The sequence below is a fragment of the Aquarana catesbeiana genome, linkage group LG01 (assembly GCF_042186555.1).
Source record: "Aquarana catesbeiana isolate 2022-GZ linkage group LG01, ASM4218655v1, whole genome shotgun sequence".
Taxonomy (NCBI): domain Eukaryota; kingdom Metazoa; phylum Chordata; class Amphibia; order Anura; family Ranidae; genus Aquarana; species Aquarana catesbeiana.
Genome location: NC_133324.1, coordinates 277097842 through 277124083, shown reverse-complemented (window position 1 = coordinate 277124083; position 26242 = coordinate 277097842). Strand labels below are relative to the sequence as shown.

Sequence of the window (26242 nt, the reverse complement as noted above, 5' to 3'; positions counted from 1 at the left end):
TCATCGGTATGGGCATATGCATTTTGGATATATACCGATATATCTATATCTAGCATTGGGGCAGAAATATTGCTGGGTATTTACTAGGGCCTATTCTCTAAATGTCCATGAGTATCTCATTGAATGAACATTGTGTAGGATGAGATCTATAATTTGGAGATTAACCTCTAGTGGTGACTAAAATATGCAATGATGGAAGTCTACCAAACATCATCGCTGTTTCCTCTGGAAAACATCAAAGCTCATTCAGACAGAGCAGGGGCCATTTCTTGGGCTGGAAAGGTCAGCGCTTCTCCTCCCCAGAAATGTAAGACCACATCTGGGTCCAGCTTCCACACCTTCATAAACATTACCGATCGAGCCTGTTCTGTAACCAGAAACAGGCTGTAGGGAGGAAGGTGCTTAAAGCTGTGGTCCCGCCCTGATTGTGTAGTTCTATTTTCTCCTCTCTGTAAGCCGTCCTGGAAGATGACTTGGGGAAAACGAGCTATTACCTGGTAACTCATTTTCCGGGAGTCTTTGAGGATGGCGTCAGTTCCCTCCCTTGTTTTTATGAGACTAATGATATAATCCTAAGCTGGTTGCACTAATGGGAATTTTTTTATTTGTGCCTTCAGTTATCTATTAATACTGAAGGGCTACTGCCTGTGGGCTGTCTTTTTTTTATAACGTGGATCATGTGTTTACTGTGCTAGGTGGGAGGAGCCTATCTCTCTGTAAGCCGTCCTGGAAAACGAGTTGGCAGGTAATTACTCTTGTTTTTGTTTGCAAAACAATTTTGCCAGTTTTTTTCTTACATTACATATAAAGCAAGTTTATATAGTGTATACAGTATGTACAATAAGCTTAGTGTTTTGTGATTTTTATCTTTTAGGTGGGCTATTGTTGGCTTGACTGACCAGTGGGTTCAAGACAGAATTACTCAGTGAGTATTCCTTTATTACATTTTGTACATATGGTCTTTAGTTTTAATCCTCTATACTGGTGTGCTAGTGGTTTCATTATAGCTGCAAAGTATCATTTGACATGCCCCTGGACAGTGTAAGATGTTTTACAAAGTTTACCAACTGCATCGAGGGTACAGTAGGTGGCACTACAGAATACTTTGTCAGTGCTTCTTTATTTGCAAATCTGTAACGCATGGTAGTTACCGGGAGCCGCAGTTTGATGGTTGACAGTCCTAGTAAGCCGTTAGAGGCTTTGACACCTGAAACTGTTGCTGGTAACTACAATTTTGTTAGATATTTGTAAATAAAGTAGTACTGACAAGTTGTGTGGCCTTCTTCTCTTTTTTTTTTTTTTTGTGTGCTCCTTCTTAGATCTATGATGTGAATGAAGTGCAGCAGCTCCACATTCTACAAGCATACAGATCCAATTTGTTTGGCTATAAAAACTAGTCTGACCCTAGTTGTGTGTGGGTGGGTGTTGGTGTTGCACACTTGCATGTAATCCTATAATATGCTGCCCCGCTTTTGTTTTAAAGGATGAAATATGTGACAGATGTTGGAACTCTGCAGCGTCATGTCTCCAGACACAACCACCGCAATGAGGATGAAGAAAACACACTCTCCATTGACTGCATGAGGATTGCTTTTGAATATGAGTATCCTTCATCCTGATACATTTTTAGATAATTTAAGTAGACGTATCATCAGCAACAGAAACTTAACTGCCCGTCTAATTTTATGTCTAAATACTTACCATTTTTAGTAAAAAGAAATGCCAAATTGACCAGTAATTTACACATTTTTGGCTGCTATTACTTCCTGTCAGCTCCTTCTTTCTATATAGACCAGTTTGTGGGCATCCCCATTGTGGAAATGAAGCAGAGTTCTGTTACCATCTGAGAAACCTGTCGCATGTGTTTACAGTTCCTATCAAACTGTCTACCTAGCTGTGTTTGTGTAAACTGTCCCAGGTTTTTTGCACAAAATATATTAATACTTGCGGCTCACAGGCATATTTTAACTTGTAGGTTTTTATTATCCAGTTATCATTAGTGCCATGTTCTCTGGTTACTGTATGGTGCCCCTCTCTGTCAGGAAAAAAATGGCTGGTCACTGTGACTCACATTTTGAACCAGTGATCTAAATGCCACCTCCCTTCAGACACGGTGCTGCAGTGTGAGCCTACGGCACTGATACCAGAACTAGAAAAGGGCAAGGGTTCACGTTACTAGAACATAAGGCAGTGACATGTAGCAAGTTTGGTGCTGGCCTTTGTACATCATAATCATTTCTCTCCCTCTTCCCCTTTTTATCCCAGCAAGACTAGATATATTTTTTAGATAAAATTTAACCAAAGATCCACTTTAAGGGTGATTGCTAAATTTGTTAGAAGAATGAAAAAATGTCACCATGAGTCATGCAAGATGGGGATATGGCTGTTTTTTCCCCATATTTTCTTTAGTTGATTAAAGTGTGTGTGTGTGTGTGTGTGTGTGGTGTTTTTTTTTTTTTTTATGTCATACTTTCCTCCACTGTGCCGTTCGTTTGCATAGAGTGGCCCTGATCTACCTCTTCTGGGTTCCTTCAGTAGCGCTGGTGGCTCCTCCCCCACATCGAGTGTCCACGTTGGAGAAGCACTCTCCTTGGTGGACACCCGTGTGGGCGCGCTCCCGAGTCCCGCATGTGTGTCCATTCACACAGAATACAGGACATGGCGTTGCGTCATTGGATTTGATTGACAGCAGCGGGAGCCAGTGGCTGCGCTGCTATCAATCTATCCAATCGGGACACGAGACAACAGCTAGAGATGGTGTGCTCATTCCCAGACGGAGGATGACATTCAGGTAAGTAAAACGGGGGGCCCTGTAGCACTACAGAAGGTTTTTCACCTTAATGCATAGAATGCATTAAGGTGAAAAGCCATGAGGGTTTACAACCCCTTTGGCTAGAGCACATGATGGCTGTTGGCTTTCTTTTGGTGGAGAGCAAGCAGACACAGTGTTGGCTAGGCTAAATAAATAACAATGGTTTGAGTTCAGAACGTAATGCATGAAGTTATATTGTCTTTTGCTTTCCATTTTAACTTGCTTTGGTCATCTCTCCTCAATGCTTTCTTTGCTGTGTCTGTTACTGGACTCTTGGGGAGCCTGCACATATCATTCACATGCATCACGAGGAAGACATTGATAAAGGACATTTACAGAGGTAAACCTTCCCAAAGCAGCCATGTATGTACACATGACTTCACACACCAATGCACGAATCTTGCTCCACCTAAATGGGGGAAAAAATTAATAGTTTTTGTGGGGATTTTTTTTTTTTTTTTTGTAACTGTCAAAATACAATTTGACACTTGTCTGTTTGGTTTTTTTTTTTTTGTTTTTTTTTTTGTTTTTTTTTTTTTTACTTGTCTATTATTTTCCTTAATTCTGAAATTAGTGTGCGTCTTTCATTATATCAACATTGGTCTATGTTTGAAAGCATCTGTAACTCATGTTACACTTCCTCTGCTCTCAAGCTTTGGTCTGTTCAAGGCCAGAAAAGGCTTCAAGAGTTCCTGGCTGATATGGGGTAATGTAGTTTTTTGCGCTTTTAATCATCTTCATTTTTATGTCCACTTGCACTCCTTATTCTACCAATATGGCTACATTTTCCTGTAAATACTAGGCAAAACAAGATGTTAATATATGCAAAGGTTGTACTCTCTGCTTCTATTGCTGTCACAATTTGGAGGTTCTTCTTCCAAATGAAAGGTGTGGGTTTTTTTTTTTGGTTTTTTTTTTTTTGTTTTTTTTTTTTAATAGTTTTTTTCCCTCTTCATTCACTGATGAGGTGGCATTGATGAAGCAGCACTAATGGACACTGATGTGTGGCACTGAAAGGCAGCACTGACTGGCATCCCTGATGGTCACTGACTGGTATCACTGTTGGGGCTGCCCTGATCAGTGCCCTGATTACCTGTACAGGCTCTCCTGCGAGGAGATGCCGCTGATCAGCTCTCCTCTCCTTACACTTCGTCAGTGTGAGGTGAGAAGAGCCGATAACCGACACTTCTGTGTTTACATGTGATCGGCTGTGATTGGACACAGCTGATCACATGGGTAAAGAGCTGCATTGTCGGCTTTTTTCCAAGATCATGGTCGCGCTGTGTCCCAGGGACACGGCGCAACGAGACTGGGGCGACATTATAGGACGTCTTCCCAGAACGAGATGGGATCCCGTCTGCCATTATTTGACTATACAGCGGCCAGGAGGTGGTTAAGGCTGACAGTAGTTTGATGCAGAACTGTAAGATCTAGTCATCAATGGGCAGGAAGCTTTCCTCCAAACTCGATTGTCGCACGGTTTCAGGGATTTCCTAGTGTTTATGCATTCCTTTTGCATAAGATTGTGGGTCACAGAGAATGGGAATCATCGCAAACCTGGAATCTGAAAGTGATGCAGTAACTCATCCTGCCAAATAGAATGTCCTGATGAAAGTGGTAGCATTCCAAAATCCAAAAGTGGAACTTCTGCTTTGGGGGGGGGGGGGGCGCAGGTACCCATTTTTGACAGGTACCCAGATCCCACTTCTGCCCACACCGCCTAGGCGACTACTCTCCCCTCCCTGCAATCCTCTGGGACACATCCCAGATCCCAGAAGCTTGCTCGGCCATTCAAGACAGCGCAGTGCGCACCCGGCTGTAAAGCCGCAAGCCCCCACAGCCGGGTGCCTACTCTAGTGATGCCGGTGCAGAGGAGAGGCAAGGGAGAGAACCGAGGCTTCGGGCGGCCGCATCGCTGGATCCTGGGACAAGTGAGTGTGTGTTTATTAAAAGACAGCAGCTACACTTTTTTGTAGCTGCTGATTTTAAGGCCACTTTTACACTGAAGCGACGGCCGCATTAGCGGTAAAGTGCCGCTGATTTTAGCAGCGCTTTTCGGCTGCTAGTGGGGCGCTTTTAACACCTGCTACCGGCCAAAAAAGGGTTGAAAGTGCACGCAATGCGCCGCAGCGCTGGCCAGAGATTTCAATAGCAGGAGCGTTTTGGGAGCGGTGTATTCACCGCTCCTAAACAGCCCCAAAGATGCTGCTTGAGGGACTTTTTTTCCCGTCCTGCAAGCGTACCACTCCAGTGTGACAGCATGCAGGCTTTCACTTTGGAGTGACAGGAGAGGCTATATTTTTAGTGCTAAAACGCCTGTAAAGCGCCTCTGTGAAAGTGGCATTAATAAACTGAAAAACGAGTGGAACTCTGCTTTAATGCACACCTCTGACCAACTAAAGCATGGCATCTTTTTTTTTTTTTAATTTGGCAGAAGATCCCCCTTAGGGCACTGCCATTAGGGTGAAGATCATCTTCTTCATCTTAATTTTTTTTTTTTTTTTTTTTTTTTTTTTTACCAGTCCCAATAATCGATCTGGAGAACCAGAACCTAAAATGAACCGCTTGGTTTTTAAACAATAGCTGGTAATAATGACTTTTGCTGTTATTTCAAGGGACAGAACTCTACTGGTTAAGTTACAAAACTTTTAAAATTTTCTCTTCAGAGTATGGACACTGCTATTACTCATCCCTTTCAAAATTATTTAGCTAATTGCTTGTTTCTTTGAATCGAATACAGTAGCTTGATAGTTTAAACCACTGTCCTCCTGATACAAGTATGCAAGTTGTAGAATAGTCAGAAGCACTTAAGCTGGCCATAGATGGAACGAATCTCATCTGGTTTAGTAGGGACCGGCAAAGATTCAATTCATCTACGGGCAGGCTGGTTGTACCGAAGTTGATCCATCACTCAACTTCAGTATAACCAGCCTGTCTGATTTTTCACATGCGAATACAGCAGTGACCATTTTGTTCTGCCGGCAGGGAAGGTTCCTTGCCGGCAGAACACAGTGGCGCCGGGGGGGGGATTGTACCTGGACCTTGTTGGGTGATAAAAGTGGGGCTGGCCTGTAGAGTTGCTGAGCGTGCTGCATCCTTCTGTAAGCACTTCTCTTGACATGTAGTGCAATATGTGTGGGTGAACTGCAGGGTGGTTTACAGGTCTAGGGTTTTCATCTGTAAGTGTCCCTGGTGTCCCCTGTGGGAATATGCACATGGGTAGAATCTCAGGCATTATAGAAGCTACTGATAGCATGGTCACAACAGGGCCCCTTCATCCCTCCCTCCTGAATTTGTAAATCTGTCTTTGACTTTGTTCTTGAGCCAGACATGTTACCCAAGGAGGTGGTAATTGAAGGTGATTTTTCCTTCCTACTGAGGAATCAGACCAGGATGACATGTCTGTGGCGAAAATCCAAACTTAAGGATACCATTGCTATCTTTATTCATGCTGTACGCTCTTGCTTGGCATTAAAGAACTCTGAGGCTGCTCACCCAAGGATTCCAGCATTGGGTCCCTTAAATTGCCTAAACTGGGTAAGACTGTCCTAGTCCACTCCCTGGTGGAGCCTGTCCTAATGTAAGGCTTGGCCTCCTGCCAAGAAATTGTATGCCTCAAGCACTGCGGTCAGCAGTATCCTATTGAGGAATTTTTTTTCCGTGAAAGTGGGTGATACTGTCATGAATTCTGCCATTCCTTTGTTTTACAAGACATTCCCATCCCCATGAGGGGTATAAAGGTTATCGTCAAAGCCATTTCTTTTCCTACAAGGGTCCCTTGGACATGCTGGTGACCTGTAGGATCCTTTCAACCTGATCTATGCTTTTCCCACCCCTTCAGGATCTCCCTGGTGTACTCCACATAATAGAGATGGGGGGCATTACAATGATTCTTATTGCAACAAATTGGCCCAGCAGGATGTGGTATTTGAACATACTTGGACCCCTGGCAGATACTCTGTGAGCCCTCCTGGATGTTCTTTCTCAAGGGCCAGTGCACCATCCTGCTTCTCGGTCACTAGCCTCAACAACATAGCTGCTAAGGCCTTGTTTACACTTGCTCAAAATACTGATGCTTAACAATCATGACTATAAAGTTCTTGGTTGCGTTTGCGTTGTGTTTAAGGCTTGGTTCACACTGGTGCGATGTGAGAACCCTGCAAATCCAGTGCGTGTTCCTGCATCGCACCCAAATTGCACAGTGGTTCACACTGAGATCTGCGAACCGCTGCGAGGCGCCCCCAAATCGGTTCACAGATCGCAGCGCGAATTGTGAAATGGTGCAGAAATCGCATCACATGGGTACCCATGCAATCCGATTCCAGTGCGGACCGAAAAAGGGTCCTTCACCGTTTTGGTGCGAATGCGATTTAAGCCATACAGTTTGGCTGAAATCGCATTGCACAGACATCGCATGGGATCTACACAGCAGTGCAGTGCGAATAACATGCAATGTCTGGCATCGCACTAGTGTGAACCGGGCCTCATGCACGTTTTAAAAAGGCTTCCCAAATGCACTATGCGCTTTTGACACAAGTTTGACGAGCATTAAAAACACACCCCAGATTCCTAGTGTTGTGTTGTGTATTTTATTTTTTGGCTGCTGTAAACAAGGTCTAATTCCCTGCAAACTCGCTGCAAACACATGCCAGTGAGTTTATGGTGTGTTTTCCGTAGACTTGAATAGAAGGAGTTGGATGCTTCAACTCCTTCAAAACTCTGCATGCAGCCTTATTTTTGAAGCGCCTCAACGTGACGCAAACTGTCCATGTTTTGATAATGTGATTAGCACTGTGTGCTGTCCTTTAATTGCAGACTGCTTTACTGGGAGTTTGAAGAGGGTTTAAAGCACGCCTCAAACTCCTGCTTTTGAAGTGATAGTAAACTCTCTACCACTTGTACCTACAGGCAGTGGTAGGAGATATTCAGAATGCATACAGCCGGTGACGTTTCCGGCGCATGTGCTCTGAAGGTCCGGTATAGAGTGGAAGTGATATCCCCGCACCTCCGGCCACTCATGTACCTGGGGGACGCGAAGACCGGGGGAAGATGTCTGCTCTCTCAGCGGTAATAACGTGGCGCTGGAGGGCTTCGTTCTAAGGTAAGTCTCTCATAATTTGCTAGTATGCCATGCATACCAGCAAATTATGACATTGCCTTACAGGGGATTTTTTTATTTTTTCAACTGTGGTTTGCTTCCGCTTTAATGCCAGTTGTGAACAGGGCCTAAGAGACGGGCCTATCGGATTGACACAGATTGAGCCCGCCCAGGTTCTCCCATAACAAGTGGTTTGCTATGGGGGCACTCTGAAGGGAGGAGCACTGACATGGGACCCCAAAAGAGGAGGATCAGGGTGGCTCTGTGCAAAACCATTGACCAGAGCAGGTAAGTATACAGTGCCTTGCAAAAGTTTTCACCCCCTTGGCATTTTTTGTGTTTTGTTGCCTCACAACTTGGAATTAACATGGATTGTTTACGGATTTGCATTATTTAATTTACAGAACATGCCTGCAACTTTGAAGATGTGTGGTTTTCTTTTTTTTTTTTTTTTTTTCTTTTTTGTTATTGTGAAGCAAACAACAAATAGGAAAAAATAACCGAAAAAGTCAATGTGCATAACTATTCACCCCCCAAGTCCATACTTTGTAGAGCCACCTTGCAGCTATCACAGCTTCAAGTCGCTTTGTATAAGTCTCTATGAGCTTGCCACATCTTACCACTGGGATTTTTGCCCATTCCTCCTTGCAAAACTGCTACAGCTCCTTCAAGTTGGATGATTTGCGCTTGTGAACAGCAATCTTTAAGTCTGGCCACAGATTTTCTATTGTATTGAGGTCTAGGCTTTGATTAGGCCATTCCAACACATTTATATGTTTCCCCTTAAACCACTCAAGTGTTGCTTTAGCAGTGTGTTTGGGGTCATTTTCCTGCTGGAAGGTGAACCTCCATTCTAGTTTTAAATCACACACCGAGTGGTACAGGTTTTGCTCAAGAATATCCCTATATTTAGCACCATCCATCTTTCCCTCAACTCTGACCAGTTTCCCAGTCCCGACGGCTGAAAAACATCCCCACAGTATGATGCTGCCACCACCATGTTTCACTGTGAGAATGGTGTTCTTTGGGTGATGTGTTGGGTTTGCGCCAGGCATAGTGTTTTCTTTGATGGCCAAAAAGTAAAATTTTAGTCTCATCAGACCAGAGCACCTTCCTCCATACATTTTGGGCGTCTCCCACTTGCCTTTTCGCAAACTCAAAACCTACCATTTTGTTTTTTGCTTAAAGTAATTACTTTCTTCTGGCCACTCTGCCTCTGTCTATAGAGTGTACAGCTTATTGTTGTCCTATGTACAGATACTCCAATCTCTGCTGTGGAACACTGCAGCTCCCCCAGGGTTACCTTAGGTCTCTGTGCTACCTCTCTGATTAATGCCCTCCTTGCCCGGTCCATTAGTTTTGGTGTGCGGCCGTCTCTTGACAGGTTTGCTATTGTGCCATGTTCTTTCCATTTGGTTATGATAGATTTGATGGTGCTCCTAGGCATCATCAAAGATTTGGATATTTTTTTATAACTTAACTCTGACTTGTACTTCTCAACAACATTATCCCTTACTTGTTTGGAGAGTTCCTTGGTCTTCATGGCAGTGTTTGGTTAGTAGTGTCTCTTGCTTAGGTGTTGCAGCCTCTGGGGCCTTTCAAAAAGGTGTGTATATGTAATGACTGATCATGTGACGCTTAGATTGCACACAGATGGACATCATTTCACCAATTATGTGACTTCTGAAGGTAATTGGTTGCACCAGAGCTTTTTATTGGCTTCATAACAAAGGGGATAAATACATACCCACATGCCAATTATCAGCTTTTTTTATTTCTGAAAAAGTTTTCTCTTTCATTCATTGACGGACACAGCACTTTAATCTTGACCTTAGGGTTATATCGCCACCTTTAGGAGAGGACTAGGCAGAACACAAAAAAAGCACGGTCCTACTGGTTATAACCCCTCACTCTGCTCCCAGCAGCTCAGTTTTTTTTTTTTTTTTTGCCTAGTCTAGGAGAAGGACCTCGCTCCCTGTGGGGACCAGTGGTCTTTGAAATTTTTTTGCTGTTTTTTGTTTTTTGTTCCTGTGATCTACAATCAACAGCCGGGCTGGGTGACAGGCTGGATAATATAGATCCTGGTAGTCTCCCCAGCCTGGCCATCGAGCGCATGCAGACTTTAGCTCCACGCTGAGTCGGCCGCGACAGGCCCCATTCTGGTCCGGGAGGGCCAGTGAGCTATATGCTCTGGAGCACACATATGACCGGGCTGCTGCTGTCTGAGTCACAGTTTGCCAGGGCCGACAGCCACTCCGTACTATGCGGGAGATGGGTCTGTCCATGGAGTGCGTCCAGCAGTCCCTGCTGGAGGGGTAAGTATGGTTCCACCTGTTTAGGCAGGTTTGAGCAGCTGGGCACTCCCTGGGGGGTCGATTAGGGGGTCTCTCTCTCCCTTTCCTCTCTCCCTGCCTCTTTCCCTCCTCCCCATCCAAAGGGCGCTGTGTGTCTGGGCGTAGGGGGTGCGGTACACTTACCTGGCCCGGCGGTCTCTGGGTCCTGGCAGGGGGTTATGCTTGCGTTCATTTGTTCCCCTCGTTTTGTGCCTTTGTTTTTGTGCCTTTGTTTTTGTGCCTTTGTTTTTGTGCCTTTGTTTGTTACCTTCGTTTGCCGCCATGCAGGGGGAATGGTCGGGCGCTTCTGTCTGAGGTGGCCATTTTCTTGTAGGGGGGACGGTGTCTGTTAGTTGGACGGCTGTTTAAGCCAGGAACAGCGTGAAATTGACACAACACCTCGTGGTTTGGATACCGGCAGAGGGGAGAACGGACAGCAGCACAGCACAACGCCTTGGTCAGAGTAGTGAGTCCTGCGGGGGGCCCATCAGTCTGTGTCAGCTAGGAGGGTAGGCATTTTTTGTCTCTTGCCTTAGGTCCCGGGTGACAGGCATGAGTGGGTTAGACATGGCCTCGGATGCTGGCGCTATTTCCCCAGACACCCCTGTGATAGCAGCCGGTTCCCCTGCACCTGTGGTGCCCATGGACGCTCTGTCCGCAGTCTTGGAGTCATTTGTTTCCAGGGTGGAAGCGGCGTGCAGGCGCAAGGTGGGTAAACCCCCCCCTGTCTTCTGGGGAAAGCTCTGATTCAGACTTGGGCCCCGCTGTAGCAGGTGGCCCCTGTTCTGACGCTTCAGAGGTTGTGGACCATGTTTCTTCGGACAGTGAGGAGGAATCCTCCGTCCATTTCGGCGCAGGAAAAAGCGCTGGTGGGGGCACTTATCACGGCTGTGTGTGTACCTTAAAGATAGAGGATACGGCTGGGTCAACTGCAGATGTGTTGGTCCCTTTTGGGTCCCACAAGCCGTTCGGCACCACTAAGGTGTTTCCCTACCTAACTTATTTTGTTAAGTTTATTTACAAGGAGTGGTGAATGCCCGCAGCGTGCCTTCTCAGTCCCGAGGCAAATGGCGGTGCATTACCCCTTTGAGGAGAGTTTTCTGAAAAAATGGACATCTCCGGTCGTTGACCCCGTTATCTAAGTTAAATAAGGTGACCACGATTCTGGTCGAAGGGTCCCCCTCTTTCAAGGACCCTGCCGACAGAAGGGCCGAGGCGGTTGCCAGTGTTAGCCACGGCTCTGGTGTCACAAACGCTTACTGAATGGGCTAAGTTGTTGCACCGCTAGTTGGGGAAGGAGCAGGTTTCCCCAGTCTGCGTGGAACTGGCAGACCAGTTGGTGCATGGCCTTAAGTATATTTGTGATGTGGCCCTGGGTACGGCCCCTCTGCTTTCTAGAGCCTCTGTATCAGCAGTAGTGCTGCGTTGGCTGATTTGGCTCAAGTAATGGTCTGCGGACCAGACATCTAGGAAAGCGATGGCGGAGTTGCCCTTCCAAGGTGGGAGGCTGTTTGGCATCTCGCTGGATGACATTATTAAAAATGTTACTGGAGGAAAGAGTACTTTGCTCCCACAGTCCAGAAAGGGTAAGGAGCCACACCGTAGGCAGGGGCCCTCTGTTTCCGCCCAGAAGCGGCTTTTTCGTCCACCTGTGTCGGCGGGTAAGCAGTCCCAGCCCAATAAGCGGCCCGCTGAGGGACAAAAGTACCCTAGGTATCGCAAGCCAAACAAGCCTGCGAACAAATCGGGTTCCGCAAGAAGGTTCGCCCCCGCACGACTCTCGGGTGGGGGGGTCGCCTTCAGGAGTTTGCAGAACGGTGGACTTTTCTTCTTTCCGACCAGTGGGTCTGCAAGCTGGTTTTGTCAGGCTCTTTCTTGTCCGCCAGACAGGTTTTTTCCCTCCAACCTTCATCTTCCTCCGGCTCGTCGGGAGGCCCTGTTTGGGGCAGTACAGGACTTACTACTGCGTGGGGTGATAGTGCCTGTTCCGACGTCGGAAAGGTTTCAGGGATTCTACTCCAATCTGTTTGTAATCCCGAAGAAGGAAGGGGTCCTTCCGGTCCTGGGTCTCAAGGCCCTCAATTGTTTTGTGAAGGTTCGGAGGTTCAGGTTGGATTGGGTTCGTTCCGTGGTCGCTGCACTTAATCTGGGATTTCCTGACGTCTTTGGACATCAAGGATGCATACTTGCATGTCCCCATATGCGTCAGACACCAGAGGTTCCTGCGATTTGCGGTCTGGGACGAGCACTACCAATTTGTAGCTCTTCCCTTTGGCTTAGTGTCGGCACCAAGGGTCTTCACCAAGGCGCTGGCTCCGATTCTGGCGTTGCTGAGACAACGAGGGATCGTGGGTGACCTGGACGACCTCCTCCTAAGAGCAGCTTCTGCCTCAGAACTAAAGGAGGATGTGGTGATCACCATGCAGCCTCTTCAGGAGTTTGGCTGGGTGTTGAATCTCCAGAAGTTGGTGTTGCTGCCGACCCAGTGCCTGAAGTACTTGTGGTTGATTTTGGACTCCTCAAAGGCGAGAGTCTTTCTTCCTTCAAGCAAGCTGCAGACTTTCCAATCGCGGTGCGGTTGCTGATGTCCTGCAGGTGGTCGTCGCTGCGTTTTTTGCATGCAAGTTCTGCGCCTCATGGTAGCCACTTTCGAGGAGGTTCCGTATGCTCAATTCCACACTCAGGTCTTGCAGAAAGAGATCCTGACCAAATGGGACAAGTCTCCGACATCCCTGGATTATCAAATCCGGGTGAGCCATCTAGCCAGGGCTTCGCTTCTCTGGTCCCTTTGGTCCCTTTGGTCTGGGAAATTGTTCCTCCCTCTTCATTGGACAGTGATCACGACAGACGCCAGCCTGACCGGCTGGGGGGGAATTTGGGGCATCCAGTTGGCCCAGGGTCGCTGGACGCAGGAAGAATCCCGTCTGCCGATCAATGCGCTGGAGCTGCGGGCGATCAGGCGGTGCCTCTCCACATGGTCGCAGAGGCTGCAGGGTCGTCCAGTCAGGATCCAGTCTGACAACACCACGGTGGTGGTGTATATCAATCATCGGGAGGGACAAGGAGCTCAGCGGTGGCGCTGGAGGTCTCCCACATCCTACAGTGGGCAGAGCGGCGCGTGCCGGCTCTGTCAGCTGTGTACATTCTGGGCATAGAAAACTGGCAGGCGGATTACCTCAGTCGTCAGTTGCTGCCTACGGTGGGGCATGCCGGATGTGGATCTCCTGGCCTCTCGGCTCAATCGGAAGGTGCAGAGGTTTGCCGCCAGGTCAAAGGATCCCTGGGCAGACGCGTTGGTGGCCCCATGGGGGTATTATCGGTTGATTTATGCCTCTCCCTCTCTCAGGCTCCTCCCTCGTCTGCTGCGCAGAGGAGATTCCGGTGATTCTGCCCCAGACTGTCCTTGACGTCCTTGGTATGCTGACTTAGTACGAATGGTGGCGGATGTTCCTTGGCGGCTGCCGGTGCAGGAGGACCTCCTGTCTCAAGGTCCGATTCTCCACCCTGCTTTACCGATGCTGGCTTTAACGGCATGGCTGTTGAAAGCCAGGTGCTGAGGGACCGAGGGCTGTCGGCTTCGGTAATTTCCACTATGTTATGGGCACGAAGGTCTTCTTCCCGGAAGATTTATCATCGCACCTGGAAGGCCTACATCACCCTGTGTGAGGAGATGGAGTGGCATCCGCGTTCATATTTGGTTTCCAGGATCCTGCTGTTTCTGCAGCGAGGAGTGGATCAGAAGCTTGTATTAAACACCATTAAGGGGCAAATATCAGCTTTGGCTGTCTTTTTTTCAGCGACCCTTGCGACTCACTCATTGGTGCGTACGTTTGTTCAGGCAGGTCGGCATGTGGCTCCTCCGGTATGTCCACCGCTGCCCCTGTGGGATCTGAATCTGGTGCTCTCGGTGCTTCAGAAACCGCCGTTTGAAAACATTAGGGAGATCCCTTTTATTGATAGTCTCTCAGAAGGCAGTCTTTCTACTGGCTATTACATCTGTAAGGTGGGTTTCTGAGTTGGTGGCCTTGTCATGCAAGTCTCCTCCTTATTTGATAATCCACGAGGATAAGGCGGTGCTGCGGTGTCTCAACAGTTTGATCTATTCATAGATCATTGTCTAAACCGTACAATCTCTATTTTTAGGTCCTAGTTTTAACCTTTCTAATTTTTAGTTCCTGGATCTATGTTTAAATTTTGGAATCAACAGTTCAATCTATTTTTAGATCTCGGTCTCAACTGAGGCTCAAATAGCTAATCAACATAATCGATGATGAAAATTGACAACTATTTTTATTATCAATTGCTGAGCCAGTTAGCTGGCCTTCATACAGAATGCATTATTTGCATCTCCTGTATGAACAGTGTACTGAGCTGTATGTGTGCTGCACTGTATGTACATGTACATGTCCATATACACAGTGCAACACACATACAGCTCCGTACACCACCCATACATGTCAGTAAATGTGTGAGAAGCAATGTTTCATGGGACAAGTAGTCTTAGGCAGAAGAAAGAACTGATTTAAAGTGATTCTAAAGGCGGGGTTTTTTTTTTTTGTTTTTTTTTTTCCTTAATGCATTCTATGGATTAAGGTAAAATACTATTACTAAATAGTATATATTATATATATATATATATATATATATATATATATATATATATATTATATATAATATATATATACTAAACTATTGCAATTGCAGGTAACATTTATTTTATTTATATCTCTCTGTCTCTGTCTCTATCTCTATCTCTATCATCTCTATCTCTATCATCTCTATCTCTATCTCTATCTCTATCATCTCTATCTCTATCTCTATCATCTCTATCTCTATCTCTATCATCTCTATCTCTGTCTCTATCATCTCTATCTCTGTCTCTATCATCTCTATCTCTATCATCTCCATCTCTATCTCTATCATCTCCATCTCTATCTCTATCATCTCTGTCATCTCTATCTCTATCATCTCCATCTCTATCTCTATCATCTCTGTCATCTCTATCTCTGTCATCTCTATCTCTGTCATCTCTATCATCTCTATCATCTCTATCATCTCTATCATCTCTATCTCTATCTCTATCATCTCTATCTCTATCTCTATCATCTCTATCTCTATCATCTCTATCTCTATCATCTCTATCTCTATCTCTATCTCTATCATCTCTATCTCTATCTCTATCATCTCTATCTCTATCATCTCTATCTCTATCTCTATCTCTATCTCTATCATCTCTATCTCTATCATCTCTATCATCTCTATCTCTATCATCTCTATCTCTATCATCTCTATCATCTCTATCTCTATCATCTCTATCTCTATCATCTCTATCTCTATCATCTCTATCTCTATCTCTATCTCTATCATCTCTATCTCTATCATCTCTATCTCTATCTCTATCATCTCTATCTCTATCATCTCTATCTCTATCATCTCTATCTCTATCATCTCTATCTCTATCATCTCTATCTCTATCTCTATCATCTCTATCTCTATCTCCAACATTTTACTATAATTTTAAGGGTTCTGTGTAGGGAAAAGCAGCATCTGAACCCATCCCTCATGTAGCTTCACACCTGACTATATATTTATTATAGTCCTGTCAGAAAAACTGCAAAACCATGTATTAGGTCTTACTGTGTTGTCTTCCTTCCAGAATATTTTTTTTTTTTTTAAATGTTAACTACAGGGTCACAGATGTGCAAAGCTGCAGCCTGGTCTTTTAAAGCACCAGAACTCGTGTTCTGTGCCGTGTTCAAAACGCACTGTGATCTGCAGTGTGTGCCAGTGCAATGCTAACGACACCCAAAACGCAGGTTGCAAACACAGTCTCATGCAATCCAGTTGCTCTGCGTTTTGAGCATTCAATACTTTTTCTGAGGTCCAGCATGATTTCAGAAAATTTAAATGAATGGGCCAAAATCACAGTGGTGCTATGCGATTCATGGTGTGAAAACTGGTCCTTATACATTAAATTACAAAGTCAATGTGTGTCTTATCAGATGCTAGTTTTTGTTTGAAAGGTTCTGCAAGTGGCTACGTGATGCCCTTCCCTTTTTTTTCTTTTTTTTTTTTTTTTCTTTCTTTTTTTCTTTTTTTTTTTTGTCCTTTTTTTTTTTCAATGTTGCCTAATATCCAGATGTGCCCCTCAATGGATGACTTGAGAAAATAAGATTTATGTACTCGCTGTAAAATTATTTTTCTCGGACAGCTTGCTAGCGTGAGCTGGTGGGAGGGGTTATATTCTCAAGGGGCCTAGTGTTCGTTTTTCCTGTAGTTTTCCGGCAGTATTACCCAGGTTGCTTATTATAATCAAGCTGTGTTCCTCAATGGATTTTCTAGTGAGTACAAAAAATCCTACTTTTTGTTTTTACCTTTTTCATGCTTCATTGCATCTCAGTGCTGCTGTAACCATTTACCTTTTGCTGTTGATATAAAGACTGGTTTTCCCTTGTTTCCACTAACCTGGAAAATGCAACACATTATTTTTATTTATTTTTTTCCCGACTACTTGTAGATTGTATCTGCCAAATTAAGTTTTATGTTTTGTTTTTTTTCTAGCACTGCAGCTTATGAATATAGTCCAAATGTTTTACTTTTTTCTTGTTCCTTTTAAACTGTAAAAAAGAAGAAAAAAAAAACCTAGATTGCGTTCAAACTCAGGGAAATTCTCACACAGCCAAAGAATTAAGATCTAACCTTAATTATGACTTTGGCCTGCTTAGAGAAAATTACTTGGAGGTTAATATTGTGCACACAACAAAGTGCAGGCCACCAATATTTTCTTTATAACTAACCCTTGAACATTGGAGAGACACATGTAATTGGATGTGGCTTAATTTCTATACTTTATAACTGTTTTTTTAAATATGTGTGGTTCTTTTCCTAGACTGCCTTTAAAGCAGGTGAAACAGAAATTTAACTCCATGGACATATCCCTAAAGGAAAATCTTCGGGAAATGATAGAAGAATCTGCCAACAAATTTGGGTAATATTCTCTGTCTCTGTGTCTCTCTGTCTCTCTCGCCCCCCCCGAAAGTAAATAATTGAACTATTTTTTTATTTTTTTTTCTGCCGAAGTGTGTGTGTTTTATGTACAAACAAGCTTCTGGGAATTGCCATAACTCCCACAGTGGTTAAGCAGTTTCGTTGGTTCTCAGTACTGCTGTGAGCGAGACTTACTGATAAGGACAGGGTTGTTGCATACAGTACAAGTGTATTGGCTTTGCTTTTTCTCCACTGCCCAACTACCATTTGACAGTCTTTCTCTCCCCTCCTGCTGATCTGTCACACAGGTCCCCTACTCATCATTGTACTTGCTTCCATGACTTGCAATTCTACTAGTCTCAAGTCTGTTCAGCAGAAACTCGGGTGAGATTCTAACCATGTATGGGTGGGCTGAATGTACCAAAGTTGATTGACTAAGTTTGGTACAACCAGCCTGCCGTATTTTACATGTGATTATTGCAAGTGGCTGTTATAGTTGTTAGCAATAATCACTGTCTCCTCCTGGCAGGGATGGTTTCACCTGACTCCCCCACCCCCCCCCCCCTCCCCCCTTGGGTGTTCCTATTTCTCTCTGATTACAAGTGCTGGCCACCACCTCTCTCCTGTTTCTGTGTGGCCTACTAGTGTCTCTATCAAACTTTAAAACACTCAGCCTACACCAATTACTTTCCTTTCTGTACTAAAAGTTCCATGAATTTTTGCTTACACTCATAGGTGCTCAATGGCTTTAATGGTCATGTACACATTGAATTCTCAAAATTTAGAACCTGTGTATAGATACTCCTTATTAGCCTGTATAGCAGGGTAGACCTGTGCTAATAAAAAAAAAATTGACAGTCAGGTCGATGAAGTGATGGGCAAGAGGCACAGACACAGCATGGTTCTGACTGATGCACAGTACTGACAGTAAATTATTTTCTTATTGTACATCTCGGGACACAGAGCCATAGTAGTTACTATGTGGGTTATAGGCCACCTTCAGGTGATGGACACTGGCACACCCTAAGACAGGATGTCCACTCCTTATATAACCACTCCCACTACTGGGAGTACCTCAGTTTTTTCGCCAGTGTCTTAGGTGTTGGTCACGAATAAAGATGTGCTGTGCTGAGTTCCACTGGAAGACTCCTTTGCTGGGGGAAGCTATGCAACGAGATCCATTCAAAGTGTCTTTTCTAGGCCAAATTGAATGGTACCCGGGCCTCGTGTCCAAAGAAACAAGGTTTTGCCTGCAACACTTCTCTTTTTAGAGAGCTGGACCCCGGGATCCAGAGCTTTGGTTTTTTTCAGCCATAAAGTTTTACTGGTGGGGTGCTTTACAGGTTCAGGAGTGTGGGTTCCCCAAGGGTCCCCGGTTCCTGAAGGTTTGGTAATGGAGCCCACCGTGAGGAGTGAAGATTGGGTCTGTCAGTTTTACCACAGAGAACCCTGTGGTGGGAAAGGTAAGTGGAAACTTCTAAGAAATTTAAAAAAAAAATAATTTTTTTTTGAAATGCCTCTATTAAAAAAGTAAATATTGTCATGCCTAAGAGTCACCACTGTTGGCTGTACAGAGCATGCGCCTTGCCATGCGCCTTGCCATGCTTTCCTTAGAGATCACGCTGTGCAGCAGAAACAGCAGGCTTCCCTCCAGCGAGCAGCTCAGACCTCCGGTAAGATTGGGGGGGGGGGGGGTTTCTTCAACAAATCGCCTGTCCAAGCCTCCCCTCTTCTTAGTAAGGGGGAAGCCAAAAAACGTTCGGCAATGCCGCTCCGTTTGTTTCACAGCCCCTGCACGGCGGCTGGTTTCAGGTCTCCTCCTCGCCATTTCCCTCCCCACATAAAAGCCAATCCCGATGGATCGGAGACTCGCGGGGGGAAAACCCTCTTTCCATAAAAGGGGGTGAAATGTGATGGAGGGGGCTGGGCATAGAGCAGCGTTGGTGCCCTGCAACGTCCAGCATGGGAGTTTGTTTAAAAGCTCCATTTGTGCTGGCTGCAGATGTTGGAGGGACAAAGCGCAAAAAGGGGCATGCAAGAGGTTGGTGACGCAAGCATTCCCTTGGCACATTTACTAAAAGCATCAGGCTGTGCGTTAATAGCAGCGGCAGTGGCTGGACTATTGCTCAAGCAATGGATGCGATTTCTTCTGGTAGTACCTCTGCATTTGTGCATTAGGCTATGGTCAAAAGGGGGGGGTTGAAACACCCCCAAAAAAGGGCTAAAAGGATCTCCCTCAAGCTCTGGAAAGCCTACTCATCTCTACAATGGCATCCTCCCCTGAGAGGGAGTGACTGTTTTCAACACTACAGCCCCTGTCTATTTTACTAAAGAGGTTTCTTTTCCCCAGCCACGAAATGTGTGAAAAAAAAAAAAGTTAGCGACTTTAATCGCATCCCAGTGTGGGACAAAATACGACCGGTTCTCTTCCATTACTCAGGACCCTCAAACTAAGGAACTGGGGGCAGGAGAAGATGAATTTCCCTCTCGGGACCGTGGTGAGGCTCATGACTCCTCTTCTGAGGGGTCAAATGCTGGGGGGATCAGCTTCACAATCTGTAAGATTGATGGTGCAATTTCTTACTGAATGGTCCACTCCACATTTATGTACCCTTAACTGAGTGTTTGGGTTCGCTAAAGCCTCCTCAAGCTGTGCATGCCTTTCCTGCCTATTAATTGCTGGTAAAGCTTTTTGTATCTGAGTGGGATCACCCAGATAAGTTTTTTCTTTATCGTACATCATAGGACACAGCCTTAAGTATTTACTTAGTGGGTTATAGCCACCTTCAGGTGTTGACACTGGCACACCCAATACAGGAAGTTGACTCCCCTATATAACCCCTCCTCCTTCCAGGAGTACCTCAGTTTTTTTGCCAGTGTCTAAGGTGTTGGTCACGAGTGAAGATGTGCTCTGCGGAGCTCCAGGAGGGATCCATGCTGGATTTAAAAAGCCTCCACAACCGGATCCATCCCGCCACTGCGGCTCCAGGATGGTACTCGGGCCTTGCATAGAAGAACGAGGTTTTGCCTGTAACGCTCCTCTTTGAGGGCTGGACCCTAGGAGCAAGGACTCTTTTTGGTCTTGCTACATTACCTAAAGCTGTCTTGAGGGGTGCTATACATGGTCCAAAGGAGTGGAACCCCTATTAAAAGGGCCCCAGTCTTTGAAGGTATAAACGCACTGCCTGCCGTGATGGGTGAAGTTTGGATCTGTCTGTTTACAGCAGTATCCTGCAGCGAGGAAAAGGTAAGAGGAAAGCATAGGAACGGCAAAGTCCACCTATGACTTTTCTTTCAACTATATTGTAAAATGCCTTAAAAACTCCTCTAGAGGGAGTAATAGTTTATAGACCATGTTTAAATCTGTGCTAATATAGCGTGTGTCTCAGCAGCTGGAGGGGGGATCTCCTCTCCCCATAAATGGGGAAACTGAGTGGATAGGGATACCTGTTATGTTTAAACAAGCATAAATCTGAAAAGCTGATAAAAAGGCTGTGTAAATCCCCTTCCCCCCCCCCTCCCCCCCTTCTTCCTCCCCTCCCTCTCCCTCCCCCCCCCCCCTTCTTCTCCTCTCGCCCTCCCTCTTCTTCCCCTCTCCTCTCGCCCTCCCTCTTCTTCCCCTCTCCTCTCGCCCTCCCTCTTCTTCCCCTCTCCTCTCGCCCTCCCCCTTCTTCCCCTCTCCTCTCGCCCTCCCCCTTCTTCCCCTCTCCTCTCGCCCTCCCCCTTCTTCCCCTCTCCTCTCGCCCTCCCCCTTCTTCCCCTCTCCTCTCGCCCTCCCCCTTCTTCCCCTCTCCTCTCGCCCTCCCCCTTCTTCCCCTCTCCTCTCGCCCTCCCCCTTCTTCCCCTCTCCTCTCGCCCTCCCTCTTCTTCCCCTCTCCTCTCGCCCTCCCTCTTCTTCCCCTCTCCTCTCGCCCTCCCTCTTCTTCCCCTCTCCTCTCGCCCTCCCCCTTCTTCCCCTCTCCTCTCGCCCTCCCTCTTCTTCCCCTCTCCTCTCGCCCTCCCTCTTCTTCCCCTCTCCTCTCGCCCTCCCTCTTCTTCCCCTCTCCTCTCGCCCTCCCCCTTCTTCCCCTCTCCTCTCGCCCTCCCTCTTCTTCCCCTCTCGCCCTCCCCCTTCTTCCCCTCTCCTCTCGCCCTCCCTCTTCTTCCCCTCTCCTCTCGCCCTCCCTCCCTCTTCTTGCCATCCCTCTTCCTCCCCTCTCCTGAAAAAGCTTATACTCTGGGAAACGGACAGTGTCTATCAGAGCAGCTGAAGCAAGGCTGCCACAGGACACAGAAGCGCTGGTGCACGTGAGGGGTTTACACAGGCATTTGCAGTACAGAAAAAAACGTATTGTTTAGCATTAGATCATTCTATGCTACCACTGTTTTTCCTATTATTCAAGTAAATAGAACAGTTCTTAGAGTACCTTTTTAGCTTTTTGTGCTTTGCACTATGGCTTCAAAGCCAAAACCACCCCCAGGTGCTGGGAACTCCAGACATGCCTCCACATTGTCATTCTCTCTGGAGATACCTGACATGACAAGCCAGGGTGAGTCATTGGAAGCAATTGGTGGTGCAACTGCTTCTCACACTTCAGCCCCTGTATACGTGACTGAAGATGCATTTTCCTCTGCCTTGCAGGGCTTAGAAGGAAAGAAAAAAATCCTGGACGGCCGCACACCATTGAAGGTTTCTTTTTATTGATATGAAGAAATAAAATCCAAATGCAGTCACCTCATGTACAGGGAGGAACAGGAAAGATTAGCTAGCATGTTTCACGTCCCATCATGGCGCTTATTCATAGCTGAATGATTAAAGTTTGATCATGGGTATATATAGGGACTTCAGGTTCAGCCAATCCAGAAATGGTCTCAAATAGAGACCTGCCCAAATAATCAAACTCTAGAACGACACGCAAGAGATAGGAGACACCTGGGATGTGAAGAGATTCTATCCTAGAGACCTCGCGCCTTTCGCTAAGCACCATGCAAGAAGCTCCTGGCTAGTCTTTTTGCGGTGAAACGGCTGTTTTGGGGATGATTTGGGTAATGCATCCAAAGAATTTCTAGTGGGAAAAGTACCCCTTTGCCATTTAAGAAAAGGAGTAAATTTATTTAATTTTAACAAAGTCCTTCTCCAGTGCCAGGGGCATCGGCCTCCAGGCAGTCACGACAGGCCTCCGCTGTCAAGTTAAAGAGGTGATCCTCAGGGACAAAACAAGTCTTGGGGGAGGAAACTTGCAAAATACTAAAGCCTCCTTATGAGGAGGCGCCCCCACTCGCACTAAGGGAAAATCCTTCCTACAGTTACCTGGGAAGTGGTAACATATGCCAACTTTTTTTTTTTTTTTTTCTTTTTTTTTTTTTTTTTTAGGTTCGTGAGCAGTCCTGGAATAGGCAACTTTCCAAGATAAGTGGTCCAGATCAGAAATGACCTTGCCCATTAACATTCTAGAGATTCGGGCAGAGCACTTGGCCCCGAGGGCCTGAACGTTCAGTTGACGGAATTGCCCTGTCAGGATCCAATCCGAGAATGCCACAGCAATGGCCTATATCAATCACCAAGGGGGCACAAGAAGTTGTGCGGCCCAGAGAGAGGTGAATCATATCCTATCTTGGGCAGAAAACAATGTACTTTGCCTATCAGCAGTCTTCATTCTAGGAATAGAAAATTGGCAGGCGGACTACTTGAATTGCCAGCAGTTGTTCCCGGGAGAATGGTTCCTTCACCCAGATATCTTCCTGTCAAAGATGGGCGATCCCAGACGTAGATCTGTTTACGTACAGGTTCAACAAAGAAATCAACAACTTTGTGTCATGAACAAAGGATCCGCTAGCATGCGGAGCAGATGCCTTGCTATTCCCGTGGCATCAGTTCTCACTGATTTATGCATTCCCTCCTATTCTGCCTGCGTCCACGACTTCTTTGCAGGAGCAAGCAGGAAGGGAAGTTGTGATTCTTGTGGCCCAGGAGATCTTGGTATGCAGAGATCATAAGGATGGCAGTAGGGGTCCCGTGGACCCTACCACCACATCCAGACCTTCTCTTGCAAGGTCTGGTATTACATCCTACCTTTTATAAACACTAAATTTAACGGTTTGTCTATTGAGTCCCACATTCTGAAGAAACGTGAGCTGTCAAGTTCAGTGGTATCTACCTTGGTTAATGCAAGGAATCCGGCCTCCAGAATCACATATTATAGAGTCTGGAAGGCATATGTGTCCTGGGATGAATCCAGGTGTTGGCACCCCAGGAGGTATGTCATGGGTAGAATCCTTGACTTTCTGCAGGTGGGGTTAGAAATGAAGCTGGCTTTGAGTACTTTCAAAGGCCAGGTCTCTGCCTTATCGGTATTGTTTCAACGACCACTTCGCATTCTTTGGTTCGTAGTTTTTTCAGGGGGTCACGCAGCTTAATTCCCCGGTTAGTTCACCCTTGAACCCTCGGGACTTGAATTTAGTTCTGTCGGCGTTACAAAAACCAGCCTTTTTGAGCCAATACGACATATTTCCTTGGTCCTTTTGACAAGGAAACTAGTTTTTCTGGTAACCATATCCTCTGAAAGAAGGGTATTGGAGTTGGCCGCTCTTGCTTGTAAAGAGCCATATTATTATTCACAAGTATTAGATTGTAAGCTCTTCTGAGCAGGGCCCTCTTAATCCTATTGTATTGTATTGTATTATATTATAACTGTATTGTCTCCCTTTTATATTGTAAAGCGCTGCGTAAACTGTTGGCGCTATATAAATCCTGAATAATAATAATAATAATAACAAGTATAAGGTAGTATTGCATCCTCATCCTAACTTTCTATTTAAACCAGGATGTTCTTCCTTTTTTTTTTTTTTTCCAGAACCCTGTTCTATGGAAGAACAATCGCTACATTCTCTTGATGTGGTGAGAGCAGTCAAGGTCTACTTAAAGGTGACTGCTCAGATTTGAAAAACGAATGTGTTGCCTGAAGGTCCTAAAAGAGGGCAAGCGGCATCGAAATCTACTATTTCTAAATGGATTTGACAAGTGATGGTTCAAGCTTATGGTTTAAAGAGGAAAGTTCCACCTTTTCACATTAAAACGCACTCCACCAGGGCTGTTAGTACTTCCTGGGCAGTGCATCACCAAGCCTCCATGGCTCAAATCTGCAAGGCCACAACTTTGGTCTTCAATCCATACATTTACCAGATTCTATCAAGTAGATTTAAAAGGTCATGAGGATATCGCCTTTGGGCACAGTGTGTTGCAGGCAGCAGTATAAGTCCTCTGATCTCATGGTGCCCTACTTTTGTTGTCTCCCTCCCTTCAGTTGGCATTGCTATGGGACATCCCACATTGTAACTTCTATGGCTCTGTGTCCCGTGAAGTACGATAAGAAAATAGGATTTTTAAAATGGCTTACCTGAAAAATCCTTTTCTTTGAAGTACATCACGGGACACAGAGGTCCCTCCCTTCTTTCTGGTATACACGTGTATTGCTTTGCTACAAAAACTGAGGTACTCCCAGTAGTGGGAGGGGTTATATAGGGAGTGGACTTCCTGTCTTAGGGTGTGCCAGTGTCCATCACCTGAAGGTGGCCTATAACCCACATAGTAACTACTACTATGGCTCTGTGTCCCATGATTTACTTCAAAGAAAAGGATTTTACAGGTAAGCTGTTTTAAAAATCCTATTTTTCATGTCAGAGCGCACTCTACCAGGGCAGTTAGTGCTTCTTGGGCATACAAAAAGGGTTCCCCTGGGTGGACTTTTAAGGCACTTAGTAATGTACTATTTAAAAGTATACCAAAATATGCAACAATATAATAAACACATTTTTTTTATGAATAAACAAAGTTTAAAAAATTGTAACGAAACATTGATAAATCTAAGCAATTCGTTTCTATCACCATACAAGGTAGATACATGAAAAGAACTCTCCTCACACCCAACGCGTTTCGGGATATAGTTTAGTCCTTCTTCAGGGGTGCAGAAAAAAAGAGGGGTTCATGTAATGTTAAATGATGAAACAGTTGTTACAATGCTTCGTTAAATCACATTAAAAACTTGGAGTCAAAATAGCACCGGATATTGAAGCTGGTGGGATTGCTGTCTTAAGACAAGGTGGGCATCAGAGAGGTCTGTGGGTATAAGCTGAATAATATTGTCCTCAAGAGGAAGAGGTTCCCCCCCGCGCTTCACGGCACCATGGCGGCCAGAGTAATACTGGGATAAATGGAGTCCCTGTTAGTAGTAGTAAGTTAGTAAGATTGATGATCTGGCAAAAAAAGGGGGGGTAAATCTGGTAACTTAGCAGAGAGTGGTTGAAAAGACCAGCCACACGTCCCAGCATCCAGCTATCAAGTGCTTCTTGGGTAGTGCGTCACCAGGCCTCCATGGCTCAGATCTGTAAGGCCGCAACTTGGTCTAAAGTGCATACATTCACCAAGTTTTATCTAGTGGATGTAAGTAGGTATGAGGATATCTCCTTCGGGCGCAGTGTGCTGCAGGCAGCAGTATAGATCCTCATGTCTGGAGGTACCCTGCGGGTTGTGTCTCCCTCCCCTCAAATAGTATTGCTATGGGACGTCCCATTAAGTTATTACTTAAGGCTCTGTCCCATGGTGTACGATAAAGAATATAGGATTTTACAGGTAAGCTGTTATAAAAATCCTATTTTTCCATCCGTCGATTGGATGAAAACGGACAGGCGGTCCGTTTGCATCCGATCTCCCCATAGGGAATTAGACTGACCAGTCTGTCTCAGCACAGTGAGCAGAGACGGACCTGTCATCTGCCTGATCAGCGGATCGATACCCCACTGAGCAAGCGGAGTTAGTCAAATGGACAAACCTATTTAGGTTTGGGCTAGCTTTGCCTTCTCCAATCGAATGCTGGGGCCGTGTCCAAGATGACGGCGTGAGCATACGTGCTTCCCGGAGCTCTGCTAGAGTACTATCCGTTACTATTCTCCTGCCTGCATGGAATAACCCTACACTGAATGAACTGACCCTCTATGCCTTCCAAATCATCTGGCAGACGGAAGGGTGGTAAGAGA

The 26242-nt window shown here is 45.7% G+C and overlaps 1 protein-coding gene across 1 annotated transcript in view; it reads left to right on the top strand.

Annotated features, from left to right (window-relative positions):
* The window catches only part of CDC45 (cell division cycle 45), a gene marked incomplete in the record, with an annotated part of 100809 nt that overhangs the window by 40634 nt on the left and 33933 nt on the right, over positions 1-26242 (top strand). The window contains 4 exon segments of the mRNA XM_073628954.1: positions 875-925; positions 1484-1603; positions 3387-3518; positions 17133-17231. Of these exon segments, the coding sequence (XP_073485055.1) occupies positions 875-925; positions 1484-1603; positions 3387-3518; positions 17133-17231 (402 nt within the window).